At 32.3% G+C, this 14,880-nt stretch overlaps 1 protein-coding gene across 1 annotated transcript; it reads right to left on the bottom strand.

The window, feature by feature from the left end:
• Nucleotides 1-5,935: 5,935 nt before the first annotated feature.
• On the bottom strand, nucleotides 5,936-7,635 carry LOC11441189 (3-ketoacyl-CoA synthase 5). The gene has a single exon (XM_003619315.4). It carries the CDS (start codon nucleotides 7,604-7,606, stop codon nucleotides 6,146-6,148), a length of 1,461 nt encoding a protein of 486 aa, XP_003619363.3. The 5' UTR covers nucleotides 7,607-7,635; the 3' UTR covers nucleotides 5,936-6,145.
• Between the last annotated feature and the right edge of the window lie 7,245 nt (nucleotides 7,636-14,880).

Genomic DNA, 14,880 nt, shown 5'->3' with positions numbered 1-14,880 from the left:
AACTGGTTAGGATTGAATTTAGTTGTTTTCCAAATAGTGATGTAGTATGTTTCCTAACACAAATTATGCACATGAAATAAAGAATAATGCAATATGTATTTTTAATTTGTGCGTAAAAAAACTCAAAGCATGTTTGTGCATAAAAAAGCAGACATTGACTAAGTTTATAAATTCAGCAATTGGCCTAACCTGAGACAGTTTGGAAAAATCGTTGTACGAAGTATGTTGAGAAGAAGTCGAACTCTGACTTAAGTTCTAACTGAAGTTTTGACTCTGAGCTTGAGAAGTGTTAAGGTCACGACAACAATTCAAGAAACATGGTAAAAAAAACAATCAAATCGGATTGTGAAATAATAAGTTACTCTAACACTGTATTGTGAAATCATAATGTAAACTTACTAAGTCTTAAACTTCTCAACAATCGGATGATGTAGGTTAATGAGCAGCCTCGAACCTGACCAATTGTTACATATATTTGGGTTGTCATTGACTACAAAATGGAAGCAAAGAACTCAAGGTAAATAGATAGTAAATGATAAAGCTATAAAATATTTTTCCATAGTGTTACATCAACTATATTCCCACTACATAAGGAAAGACATCTATAATTTTACTTCTAATTAAAATCAAAATTTTCTAAAAATTAAACGCATTAGCGTAACAAAAAACAGACACACATAAAGTATTACTCTAAACGCTAATATGTGTGTGTATATTTGCGAGGTTGAAAAAAGAAAATAAAAATATTTTGTATCATTAAATGATAGCATGAATAAAAATATTTGTGAGGTTGTTATGATTAAAAGATATTTAAATTAAATATATATGTGATAAAAAGATAATAAAATTTCTTTGAAAAAAAGGTAATAAAATTAAATGGAACAACTAAAAAAAATTAAATGGAAGAAAAAAATATATTGAAATATAATATTAGAAAATTAAAGAAAAGGTTCCCAACGTGAATTGAAGAGAGATGCTTGTGAAATAAATTGTCGAGAAATAGTTTTTTGAAGTAGCATTCAACAACTTTTGGCCAAAGTTCATTCCATTTAATTTTATGCATTAAAAAAAAGTACATTTTTTAGTAAGTACTTAATTGATATTGCAATTGGCCTAACTTCTCCTTAAAAATGTAGAGAAGTTGAAAAAACACCGAGTTAAACGGTATCTTAATCTCCCACAACGGCAGCGTAGAAGCAACTGAATTTGGGAGAAAAAAATTAGAAAATAGTTAAAAATAAAAAATTGGAAAATAGTCAAAAGTTTATAAAAATATGAAAATTAGAAAATAATTAAAAAAATTGGTGAGGTAGCAATCAACCAAACAACACTAAAAAAAATTATATGCATTAGTGTAACAAAAAACAGACAGACGGGCATAAAATATTACTTTAAACGTTAATGTGTGTGTGTATATTCGCGAGGTTTAAGAAAGGAAATAAAAATATTTGGTATCATTAAATGACAGCGTGAATAAAAATATTTGTGAGGTTGTGATGATTAAACAATATTGAAATTAAAATAATTGATAGTGTGTTTGACCTAACTTCTCCTTAAAAATGTATAAAAGTTGGAAAAAAAGTCGGGTCAAACGATGCATTAATCTCTCACAACGGCAATGTAGAAGGAACTGAATTTGGGTGAAAAAATTAAAAAATAGTTAAAAAAATAAAAATTTGAAAATAGTTAAATGTTATTAAAAATATAAAAGTTATAAAATAATTAAAAAAATGGTGAGGGGCAAAATGGGAAATGCACCCTAAAAATAATGAGGTGGCACTAACCACACCCCATCAATAGGAAATTACAAAAATGCCCCTTTTAGGAGCAAAATGGTAAAATTATAGGCATTTAATTTTATAATATAGCAAGTAGATAAATTACTTCTACATGCTATGTTTTCTAGTTGCGGAAAGAAGTTTAAGAAGGATGGACAACACCAAATTCACCTAGAAGCCCAGATGGACCAAGATCTAATACATTAGGTGTTCAGGGTGCATGAAGATATCAATTTAGGTCAACTAATTTTTTTGTCATCGTGATGGTTGAGAGTTAAGACATCAAGATTCTAGATAAATATTTTCACTGTAATTTAAATTAGAGGTGAAAACCATATGTTGGATTGTTTAGGGATCGTAGATTATAGTGGTTAAGCTTAAGTTGAAGTATTCTTTAAATTTGATGTTTATTTATGTGTTTAGTTTGATGTTGGTGACTATTTTTTTGAGTGAATACTCAACTTCGTCCTTGAATTTGCAAGGATAAATCAGTTTCGTCTTTCAATTTGTCGAAATATTTAATTAGTTCCTAAATTTGTCAAATGTCAATCAATTTAGTCCCTCCGTCAAGTTGGGGTGTTAACGGTGCTAACGTGGGCCGTTAAGTACTCACATGGCTTGCCATGTCATAAGCGACACAAACAGGAACTAATATGATCGAAAGTGACAAAATTTCCAAGGAAGAATTTAATTGAAATGCAGAAAATCCTAGGCATGTTCATGGTCGTTATACAACGGTTCTTTCTTCCTCAAATCTATAAAATTGAAACCCTAATTTTTCAATCTCTAATCTACAATCCAAAATTCCCAAAATTTCTTCCATTAATTAATGACAACGTTATTGCCTACTTCTAAAAACTTCAAACCCTAATTTGTTTTGATTGAATCTGAAATCCAAAATCCCCAAAAAAAATTCAAGCAAAATTGTTCAGATTGAATCCGAAATGATGGGTGGTGGACGTATGGGCAAAAAACAGTTCTCAAAGTCGAGCTTCATCTTCAAAATTTATGTTTAATGGTGATGTCAGAATGCTTGACTATTGGTGTCCTAGAATTTATACAGTAAGAAAAGATAATACTCTATAAAATCCAGGTAGGTCTTTTTATGTTTGCCATTTGCTTAAAGGTTTGTTTAACAATGGTAATGTGATGTCAAAATGGTTTGTTTAATGGTGATTGATTTTGAATTTCCTTTGTACATGATGATGATGATGATGATGATGATAAGTGAATATTTTGTTTGGGTTGATGAAGCTGACGAACTAGGATACTTTTTTTGTGGTGGTCGGGATTTGAACCCTAGACCTTGCATATTTTATGCATTGTCCAAACCAACTGAGCTAAGTTCACGATGACAGAACTAGGATACTTTAAAAACAATGAAATTGGTACTGGTCAAGGAAGAAATGAAAGATTGATGGAGAAGGTTCGGTCTATGGTTAAGGCTAAGGAAAGTGGCTATGAAGAGTTTTGGAGGGTAAGGTTGAGGGACAAAGTTGACTGAGTAGGATGTGAGCTTAGGTTGATTAAGCATTTAATTGTCATAATTTGCTTGTTTGAGGTTTTTAACATGCTACTGTATTGTACTAGGAGTGTGTAATACCCTAAATGAAAAGAGGTTGAAGATGAATGAATGTAACCTTTCGTCATAATATTACCAACAAATTAGTCCATGAATTATTTGCGTAAATATCAAATCGATTCCTACATTATATGAAAAAACCATAAAATAAGCCCTTGAATTATATAAACAGATATCAATTTGATCATTGATGCATATATGTTCAGAACAAAGTAAAAAGTAAAGAGACACAATTTGGGGCATTAATAAGTCATTACAATACAAGTGCAGGAATATTGATGAGATAAAACCGCAAGTGCACGGTCTTACCGAAGTAGTATAAAAGAGTATCGTTCCGACAGAGAGTAGTTTAATTTAATTAACCTTTGGAAATGATTAGAAGAGAAAAGAATTGTAAGTTGGGGGTTTTCAAGTGTTTGAAAGATAATAATAATAAAAGGAGCCTTGGGATCGTTGGTTTCATCTAAATAACAAGTTCTTCACAAACCAAACTAAAAGCTTATAATGTTATGTTAGACCTAATTTCTCAAGACAGTTTCTCTTATGTTCCTCTAGCAACCAAGCCTATTTCGCTGACTTGATTACTATTAGATTTTGGTTCCTCTAACAACCTAGCCTATTTCGCTGACTTGATTGTTATTAGTTCCCTTGAAGATCGAAACTATATGTCTCAAAGATTGCAAAGCCTATTTCGCTGACTTTGCAATCCTTGTCTAGATTCACTTGTTCGAATATCAAAGCTCCACTTTCGTTTTATGAATTGATATTTGGAATAATGGATAAACAATTATCAAACCCTCCACTTTCGTTTCCACAGTTTGATAATGGTTGATCCATGTTTAAGCGGTGAATTTAGATAAGAAATTAGGGTTACATAAGATTAAGGCTTAGAGCTTGGCTTGATTAGGATTATGTCATTTAGACTTATCCAACAATCCCAAGACAAGAAGAAGTCTACTCACTCATGTTCATCGTAGACATGGGGGAGAAGAGAGAAAGCATAAAGGTAAATGACGAGAAAATAAAGGAAACGAAAAGAACTTTAATTAGAAAAGCAATTGTCAGTTATTGTATTCCAAGTAAAGATGAATATTTGTGATGGATGACTATTCTATTTATAGCATTCATTCGACTTAAAATCTAAGCTATTACATTCGAGCTAAAAATAGAGTAGCTTAAAATCTAAGTAAAAAGCAGCAAAAGTGACTCTGGAGGGTGGCACGGCCGTGCCAAGGCTAGCACGGGCCGTGCCAGGCTTCTGACTTGGGGGAGACATATTTTTGTCTCTCAATCTTCATATTTTTGCATCCAATCGGCTCCAAGTCCCTTTCTTTTGCTCCAAGACTCAATCCATCCAATATTCATTCCTGAAATAAAATAAAATGCAATTTGTAGTAAACTATCCTAAAAAGGAAATAATACTAATATATAATAAAATAAAATATAAATAAAACTAAACTAAAAAGCATATTAAAATAGTCAATAAATGACTCATCAAATATTACATAGAAAAAGCAATCCAACTATGGGGCATTAACAAGTCACAAGTTATTGAAAAAACGGTCCAAAAACAGAACAATCACAAAAAAAAAAAAAAAACAAAGCAAGCATCAAATAATGAAGTTTAAACATAAAAATAAATGGATAAAAATGAAAACGAAAATAAAAAAATGGTCACAAAAATCGGAGAAAACAAACATGAGTGAATGGAAAAACAAACAGGAACGGCATTATCTTCACAGAAGACAAAATCTTCCTTCAAAACTGTATCTTTTCCAACGTTGATCGATGAAGATGATGATGCTTTTGGAGAGATGAAGATGGTGAAGCTTTTAGCTATAAGGAGAATAGTCAAGAATCAGTTTGATGTTTCTAAATAAAATGCGAGGATTGAAGGATGGGTAAAGGAGGGGTAAAAGAGGAAAAACAACAAAAATTGAAAGTGAAATTTGTATCGTTTCAATCGAAATGGTCCTTGTACACGTGGAGGACTAGATGACACGTGGACATCACAACACATCATGCACATTGACACATTAGCATCACTAACAGAGAGATTGGACAGAGGGATGAATTTGACGGACATGTGTTAAATTCAGGGACTAATTGGAGGACGAATTTGATTAATCCTTGCAAACTCAAGAACGAAGGTGATGTTTCACTCCTATTTTTTTTTGGTTTGACACTTTGTGATTCATGCCTTTGTTAGCCTTTGTTACTCTTGAAGAATTGTGTGAAATTTTTATTCAACAACTAAAGAGAATTAACTATATGAATAAATTTGCATGTCCTATTCACAAGTGGTGTAACTCCATTCCTCCTTATTCTTATAATACTTCAAAGTTAATTTGATCTACCTCACATTGATCCTTTTCACAATGATACAATGAAGTAGATATTGCACACTTTCATATGACTAAGCATCCAAATAATCATGAATTTGATAGAGCTGGCTATGATACACTTCCTTTTTTTTTTTAACAACAAAGTATTATTAAGGTTTGGTCTGTGTAAGACGCACAAAACCAGCAACAACGGTAAAAAAAAAAAAAAAAAAAAAAAATTTGGCGCCATATATATAGGCTGAGTATGATACACTAACACTTCCTATTGATATCTTGGGCTGGATCCATCAACATGCTTTTACAATAATAAAATATAGAAACCCCTTTTTTTCAATAGTATTTTTCTTGCACAACCTTAAACACAAGAACATCATTAATACTTCTAAAAAAAACATTAAAAAGAACACCAAGAACAATATATAATAACAAGTGTAAAATTATTAATTGAAAGTTGATATTGGGTATTGATGGATGCAATCAGACCATGGTCCCTTATTAGACTCTCCAAGTTTTGGCCTATTACACTTCAAGATTACACTGCTACACTTAAACCCACTTCCAATTCCAAGTAGCCAAATGTTGTCACCTTTCTGCACTTTTTCCTTGGCTTCCAAGTAAGCAAGTTCATACCATAGTGATGAAGAAGATTGGTTTCCAAACCTATGTAGTGTCATCCAAGCAGCTTCCATATCTCTCTCACCAAGTTTCAACCTTTTTCCTACCCCTCTAATCACTCCCCTCCCTGGACAAGGCAATATGAAATGTTGTATCACAGTCTTAAAATCAGGCACATATATTCCCTCAGATTTTATAAACCTCTCTTTTATCATAGAAACAACATACCAAAACTTCTCTGAAACTGGCAATATTTCAGAACCTAAAGTGGAAATATTTGAAAGGAGTATTTCACCAGCTGCCTGAACTACGTCTTTATTGAGTGTCACCCCAAGTATTCCATCTGAATCTTCTTCCCTTCTACAAGCAAAATAAGCCTTGTCATCAAAGGCTCTTTGTGTTCTAAGCGACCTAACTAACTTGTATTTTGCGGTTTTACTTGCTTCTTTTTTGTTTGAGAGAAGAATTGCTGCACTACCCATTCTAAAGCTACAGTTAAGATGCAACTTTGATCTTTCTTTACCGGGATACCAACCATTTGACAAAATCTCTGTGCTTAGAACAATAACATTAGCGTTTTTGTGAACTCGGAGAAGATTATGAGCTAAATCAATACAAATAACACTAGCACTGCACCCCATACCAGAGACATTATAGCTTTTAATGTCACTTCTCATACAATATTTGTTAACAACAATAGATGTTAAAGAAGGCGAGGGACAAAAGCCACTGCAATTTAAGATAAGTATGTCTATATCAATAGGTAAAATATTGGTTTTTACAAAAAGATCATCCATGATAGGGAAAAGAACCATGTGAGCCTCTTTGATGGATTCAATATTTTGAGTTTTTGGTGGAATGTAGAGTAAGGAAGGAGGGACACAAGTCTCTTCACTTTGGCCTGAAGAATAAAGGACTTTTTGCATGTAATCTATGCTTTCACTGTCAAAACATGATTCAATCAGAGAAGCATTTTCAATAAACGTCGAGAAAGGTACCCTACAACATCTTGGTGGTTTAAGACATGAGAAATCAACAAGGTAAATAGGAGAAAGCTTTGAGAGAAAATGTGTTAAAAGGAATGAAAGTAGGAGAAAACATAGGAACAAAAAATGGAAGATTAGTTCATAGTTTTGAAGAAGTGAGAAAGCTTGAGCAAATGTTGCAAGTATGATGCTACAAAGGAATAGGAAATATGAGAGTTTTGAAAGGAGATGGTTTGATAAGAGAGTGAAGTTGGTGCATTCATTGACAGGGTCATGGCTTTTCTTGGAAGTGGCTTCCATACTAATGGTGATAAGTTTTAAAATCTATGCCCTAGAGGCTACAAATAAATACATGAGAGATGCTCCACTCTTTCTTGTTGTGTTTGAACTTTGATTGGAGTGATTCAATGAGAAAGAAAAAGTATGGTAGAACATTTATTACAAAATAATTTTTTGAATTAAATAAATTTAAGGGAAAAAAATAATTATAATAATTATATTATAAAGAAAAAATATAGTAATTTTTTACAAGAACAAAGAAAATGTCTTTTTTCCGTTCTTATAAAATTTGAAAATTTTGTTTAGTTACCATAAATTTTTAGTCTTCAAAATCGTTTTCCTCAACAATTTTGGTCGGTTTTAGTAAAAAAAAATTTTGGTCGGTTGTTAAAAAATATTTATAATTCAGGGTGGGAGGAAGTGATTAATTCCATATCCTCACAGCTATATAACCCCCCCCCCCCCATACACACTTATGAGGATAGAGTTGCATAATTAATTTTGCTTGTTGTTCGTTACTCCATGCCTATTGTGGACATTTTTGGGCCAAATGCATTGCACCATTTGCAAGGGTGTCAGCAGATAATTACCCCACAATGGTGTAGTGTAAGGATGCATATGAGCTCAGATAATATGATATCCGTGTTCATTTTGTTGAATAAATATGATATTTGTATCCTCTCTATATCATCATAAATATTTGTTAAGTGGATAATTTACGGATTTTGAGGTATCTACAGATATATATAGATAATCCATGAATAACATTTAAAAAATAATAATTTTTGTTATATTATTTTTATAACATTCATTTCTTTTTATAACAAAAATATGATATTTATAACAAAATTTTAACACATTATTTCTTTTTACCGAAACATAATATCTATACATTTCATTTCTATAAAAAAAATTAATTATATTTAACAAAAACAAAGTTTTTTAATTTAACAAAAATATAAATAAAGTTCATGACATTTAAGAAAAACAAAGTTCTTTGATTCAACAAAAACATAAATAAAGTTCATCATATTCAACAAAAACAAAGCTTCTTGATTCAAGAAATTTGAGGATAGTAATGTTTGAGTCATTTTAGAGTGTGATTATTATTCCCTAAGCTTGTTATTTACATTTGTTATAGGGAAATGAAAACGTTTTACTCTAGAAAGCTTGTGGAAGCTGATTAAACAACTTTGTTTTATTTCTTTTAGTGGGACATTAAGATAAAAACTTTATCATTTTTTGGCTTGAGCATAGGTTATGAACACTTATTACACATATAGTCAAGCAGGTACAGCGCATAAAAATTAAATTTCAAATTGGCATGTGATATGAGTATGGTCAGTTAATGTGTGTTTCCAATTTTTAAATGTAGAAACGAAAAAATGAATAAACTTCAACAAATTAGATGTTGCAAGAATTCTTAAGAGAACAAAGAATGCTCATGATAACCAGAAATAAGAAACCAAATATATCAAGAAGAAGAAAAAAATATAAAGAAATTAGGGAAGAATCAAAAGAAGGCAAAGTCGAAGAAGGAATTGGTGAAAATGAGATTCAGCGGCGTCTAATATATATCAAGAGTAACAAGAGGTAGGGGTGACTTTAGGGTTAGGAAAGAGTATGAGTTTGGGCTTAATAAACTTGATTTAACTAAAATGACTAGTTATATGAGGTTGATATTGGGCCTAGCAAACTGAATTTATATAAAAGGGTGTCTTTACCCTATACCCTTACATCTATCCCTTCACCCTACAATTTATTTAAATTTCCTATTTTACCCCTCATGTAAAGTAAAAACTCCAATTTTTTTTTAAAAATTTTCGAAAAATTGACTGTTCACCCTCTCCTGCGAGGTACTGGAAAATATGTTTTCTGGAAAACATCAAATTAAGCATTCTTTTTCATGATTGCACATAAAAATCATATAAAAGGCATCATCATCTCCAATTCCATAGTTAGAGAGTAAGCATACAGTCATACAGAATCAAAGAGATTGTTTGAAAAGATTCACAGAACCAGCATTTATATTTTCTCTAGTATTCTTGTTTAGATCGTCTCCATCAAAGCTACCAAAAACATGTAATTGTTAAATCATTTATGTCGTCGAACCTATTGTATATGGATTTTGTTTGAGATAAAACGTGTGAGGGCTTGGATTTCATAAAAGAGCAAAAATGTAATCGAACCCCAATAGCTCAGTGGGAAGGATTGAATTTCATAAAATAGGCATGAATTAACAAGGGTTCAATGACAATAATGGTTTTCGATGCTTTCAAAAAAATAAAATAAAATTAAACACAAGAAATGTTGAAAAACGGTTTTTGGGGAATAGAGAGTGTAGGGGTAAACTCATTGAAAGTTATTGACAAAAAGGATAATATTGGAACTTTTAATAATTTGTAGGGGTGAAGGTATATATGAAGGGGTATAGGGTAAAATTTCCTTAATATAAACCTATTTTCCAAGGGGCTCTTTTAATTTGCCCCTTCAAGATTTTACTAAAAATACCATTTTAACTCTCTTCTTTTGGCCCATTTTAACTCTCTTCTTTATGACAATTATGACAATTATTAGGAACAATTAACTCTTCTTTATGACAATTATGACAATTATTAGGAACAATTAACTTAATCTGATGGTTGGTAAATGGAGTCTTCCCTCTAATATTTTGCTAATTGCGGTAGTGGCCACCAACATAATTGAAATCACGCTCTCGGTGTCTTGAAGAGTACCTGATGATACTCTTCAAGACAAGCGTGTTTGGGTCCCTTTTCAACTAAGAGAGAGTTTCAGTTTTTAAATCATAATTCTTTATCTTTTGACTATCTAGTCCTCAGATGTTGGTGGGGGATGGTCGACACTAGCAACCTGCACCACCCTACCCAAATATGTCGGAGGTGTTGTTTTTTGCACCAGTAGACTCTGAGTTTGCTAAATATCGAGGTATTGTCTTTGGTTCTTCGCTTGTTGGAACAAAATGTGTTTAACATTACCCTTTGAGTTTTTATGATAACAAGGTAATAAAAATTGTCAATTGGATATGCTAATATTTGTTCAAGTGTACATGACCATAGACAAAAAATTTAGTGTCTTTAAAAAGCATAGGTTCTGAAGAACAAATGAGAGCAATAGATTCAACAAAAAGGAAGCTTGTGTTGCAAGGAAGCATCTAAAGACAATAGGTTTTGAAGACAAGAGGTTCTGAAGATGACGTCATAAGAAGCACTCTCATCAGAAGCTGCCTACCAGAAGCGGACGTTACAGAGACTCTGAAGATCATCAGAAGCCAGAAGACTGGAAGCTTCAAAAGTGGTTAAATGTTGTTATTATCACGCCTATCATTGCAGAAGAATGGAAGCCTGAAGCAACGGCTAATTCAAAAGAATTTTGAAGGCATTGGATGCTTATTCTTTGGAGAATGTTGGAAAAGAAGAATAGTACATGTGTACAACAAATATCTCCACTACTCTGTTTTTATGTCTGCAATAGTACAAGAACAACAACTGTGGCTACACTGGTATTCCTCTATTCTTGGAATGGATTTGAAATTGTTCCTTTATAGGACAATAACCAAATCAAGCAACAAATCATTAGTGATTTGATAAAACTTTAAACGACACTTTTTGATGTACTAGCAAACAACAACGTCTCTTTCAAACCTCTATATAAAGGAGTGAAGACTTGAAGATTTCCAAGAGACTCACAACAATTTTACAAGTGCCAAAACTCTACTGAAATTGTTCCACATTAAAGTTCGCTTAGAATTTCTTAACAACTTTCATATCTTAGAAATTCTAGAGTTTTAAGATTCTGTATCTGATTTTTATTGTGAACACCACTGATTGTTTATCAAGTATTCAACCTCAAACATATTTCTTTGTAATTCTGTTTAAATAGAAGTCTCTTGCAGTTGTGCTTGAGCATGGGAAGTCTCTTGATTTTGCTCTTGAGCATAGGAAATCTCTTGCAATTGTGTTTGAGTAGTTTGAAGTCTCTTGCTAATTTTAGCATTGAGCAGTTGTAATCAGATATTGATTTTAGTGAACTCTCCTTGGAAGTGCAAGGGGGACAGGACTACTTCCAGTTTGTGGAAGGAACCTGTATAATTGATTTGTTTCTTTCTTCTCTCTCTCTCTCTCTCTCTCTCTCTCTCTCTCTCTCTCTCTCTCTATCTATCTATCTCTCTCTTTACTTAACCGCTGCATTTAAATTATGAACCTCACATCAGAAGTTGAACTCTATCTGCTTCTGAACAGTGACTTCGGTAAGAGAAAAGAAAAAAACCACAGTTCAACCCCTCTTCTTGTGTTTTTCTCACCTTCAATTGGTATCAAGAGCCTTGGTCCGTTGTCTTAAAACTTAACAGTGTAACAGAAAAATATTTGAGAAAAACATGGCTATTACTGATAGCTCAAGCTCTGGTAAGAACAACAATGTTGTTTCATATGATTATGGTACCACTAATAAGAAATCTGACTCTGACAAAGCTCCAAAGTTTAATGAACAGTTACATGATGGGATTAGATGATGAAATGTGGGATATTTTTGAAGAAGGTGTTGGTGACTTGGCTCTTGATTAAGAAGGAGCTGCTATTGATAAAAAGAAACACACCCCTGCTCAGAAGAAACTTTACAAGAAGCATCACAAGATGAGAGGAACCCTTGTTGCTTCTATACCTCGCACAGAGTACGTGAAGATGAGTGACAAATTTACTGCAAAGGCAATGTTTGCTTCACTTTGTGCAAACTATGAAGGTAGTAAGAAGTTTAGAGAGGCAAAGGCTCTTATGCTTATTCATTAGTATGAGTTATTCAAGATGAAGGATGATGAAAGTATTGAGGAAATGTACTCAAGATTTCAGACCCTAGTCTCTGGACTTCAAATACTGAAGAAAAGTTATGTTGCTTCTGATCATTTGAGCAAGATATTGAGAAGTTTTCCTGCTAGATGGAGACCTAAGTTTACTTCTATTGAGAAAGCGAAAGATGTAAACACTTTAAGTGTTAAAGATCTTGTTAGCTCTCTCAAAGTTCATGAAATGAGTCTAAATGAGCATGAATCTTCAAAGAAGAATAAATCTATTGCTATGAAATCTAAAGTAAAGTCATATAAAGCTCTTAAAGTTATTGAATATGAAGAAGAGTCACCTGATGGAGATTCTGATGAAGATCCTACTGAGAAGATGGCTATGTTTTTCAACAAGCTTGAATATCTCACTAAGAAGAACATGAAGTTCTTGAGCAGAAAAGGTGGTTACAAAAGCTCCAAGAAAGAAGATCAAAAGAGTTGCTTCAACTGTAAGAAGCTTGGACACTTCATTGCTCATTGGCCTGATCTTTAGAAGGAGAAATCAAAGAGTAAATCCAAGAAACCAAACTTCAACTCAAGAAAATTCAGGAAGAAGATTAAGAAGAGTTTAATGGCCACCTGAGAAGATTTGGATAGTGAATCTGGTTCTGAGAAAGAAGAAGCTAATGATGAATTAGATTATAAAGATGAAAATTAGGTATATTCTAAAATTCCCAAAGAACTTTTTAAGTCACTTAAAGAGCTTCTCACACACTTTGAACATAGAACCAAGGAGTTGAGTGATTTAAAATACTAATGTGTTGCTTTGATGAAACAACAAGAATCAACTCTAATGGATCTAAAAGCATCTGAGGAAGAACTTAGAAGTTTTTACTTCATTTGTAACTTATATGAAGACAGACTCAAGATTCTTTGTTAGAAGCTACAAGAAAAGTGTGATAGAAAACCTTTAAGTAAACATGAAATTGCTCTTGATGATTTTATAATGTCTGGCATTGACAGAAGCAAAGTAACTTCTATGATTTATAGTATTTACAAGAACAATGGTAAAATGATTGGATATTCAGAAGGGAAACCTAATGAAATCAGTCTTAAAGCATGTTCTGAATTGATGAGTAAAATCGTAAGTGCATGGTTCAATCAAATACCAAAAAACAATGAAAAAGCTAAATGGATAATTCTCAAAACTTACTACTCACTTAAACCGTCAAAATACGGAATAATTATCATCTCTAAATAATTACCTCATCTCACTAGTAACTTAGTAAAAATAACTATTCTCACTAAAACACCAAAAATAACCTTCTAAATAAAAGTGACTAATTTACCCTTTCTCGCCAAATGATCAAAATACGCATTAGTCTTAAAATTACTAAAATACCCTTCAAGGCCAAAAATCCACTAATCCCCAATAAAATACACTTAGAGACAAATAATCATACAACAACACACATAAACACATAATAAATAGTTAAAAATAATTCTAGCGAAAAATGGACTGTTACAGAAGGGATTAAGACAAAACCTAAAATCCAACGTCATAGCCAATTTTACACATAAAAAATTCCCATTTCTAAACCCTAAAAGAGGGAAGGAGGGAGAAATTGGAGAATCAAATGGCTTATCTTAGGTTCCAGCGAGAGTGAGTGAGAAAGGGAGAAGGTCCGGCGAGAGGGATTGAGCGATGAGGGAGGCGGCGGCGACTAAGAAAGAGAGAGCGTGATAACAAGTGAGAAAGAGAGAGCGAGTGATTATGTGGATTTTTATATAAAAAAGGTTTCATATAACTATTCATTTAATTAATTATTTAATTATTAATTAATAAATAAAAAGAGGGAAAGTATTTATTTTGATAAAAAATAGCGGGCAAAATCCTTAGGTCGGGTGGTCAATAGACCGACTTAAGAGAATGACTTCTTAAGTTAGCTAGTTAACCTAGCGACTTAAGGAATTTATTAAAAAAATTCTTTTCATTATTCTAACAACCTTAAGTCGGTTAGCCTTATAATCGACTTAAGGAAGTTAGAAAGAATTGCGAAACTGCCACCACGTCACTTGTTAAGATGGGTGGCAGAGCGAACCGACTTCAGCTCGAATCTAGAAAGTATTTAACATAGAACGCGATTACAAATACCAGTTTTTATATTCTTATGTAGAAATGTTAAAATCGAATAACCTGTAAGAGCCGATAAATTATAGGGTTTGAGCCTTAAAATAATTCTTATGTGGTAATGTTTTAAATCTATTAAAATAATATTTATAAGAAATTTCATATTACTTTTTTATAGTATTTATTTTTTAAAAAAAATACAATTTTATTAGTGCTTATGGGCCTGATCCGATAAAGCACAAACCAAGGAGACTGTTTTGACGGCTGATGGCTATTAGTAATAGCATATTCTTAGGGTTTGATTTGTGAAATCATTATATATATTGACATGAAAGAATCAAGACAAATATTCCGATAACCAAATATACAACA

The sequence above is a fragment of the Medicago truncatula genome, chromosome 6, assembly GCF_003473485.1.
Source record: "Medicago truncatula cultivar Jemalong A17 chromosome 6, MtrunA17r5.0-ANR, whole genome shotgun sequence".
In the NCBI taxonomy this organism is placed as follows: Eukaryota; Viridiplantae; Streptophyta; class Magnoliopsida; order Fabales; family Fabaceae; genus Medicago; species Medicago truncatula.
The sequence above is the reverse complement of the archived record's forward strand: the minus strand, read 5'-3'. Positions and strand labels throughout refer to the sequence as shown.

Bases quoted from the DNA above. Each gene is read 5' to 3' on its own strand.
- LOC11441189 (XM_003619315.4), bottom strand. From the start codon at position 7,606: ATGGAAGCCACTTCCAAGAAAAGCCATGACCCTGTCAATGAATGCACC.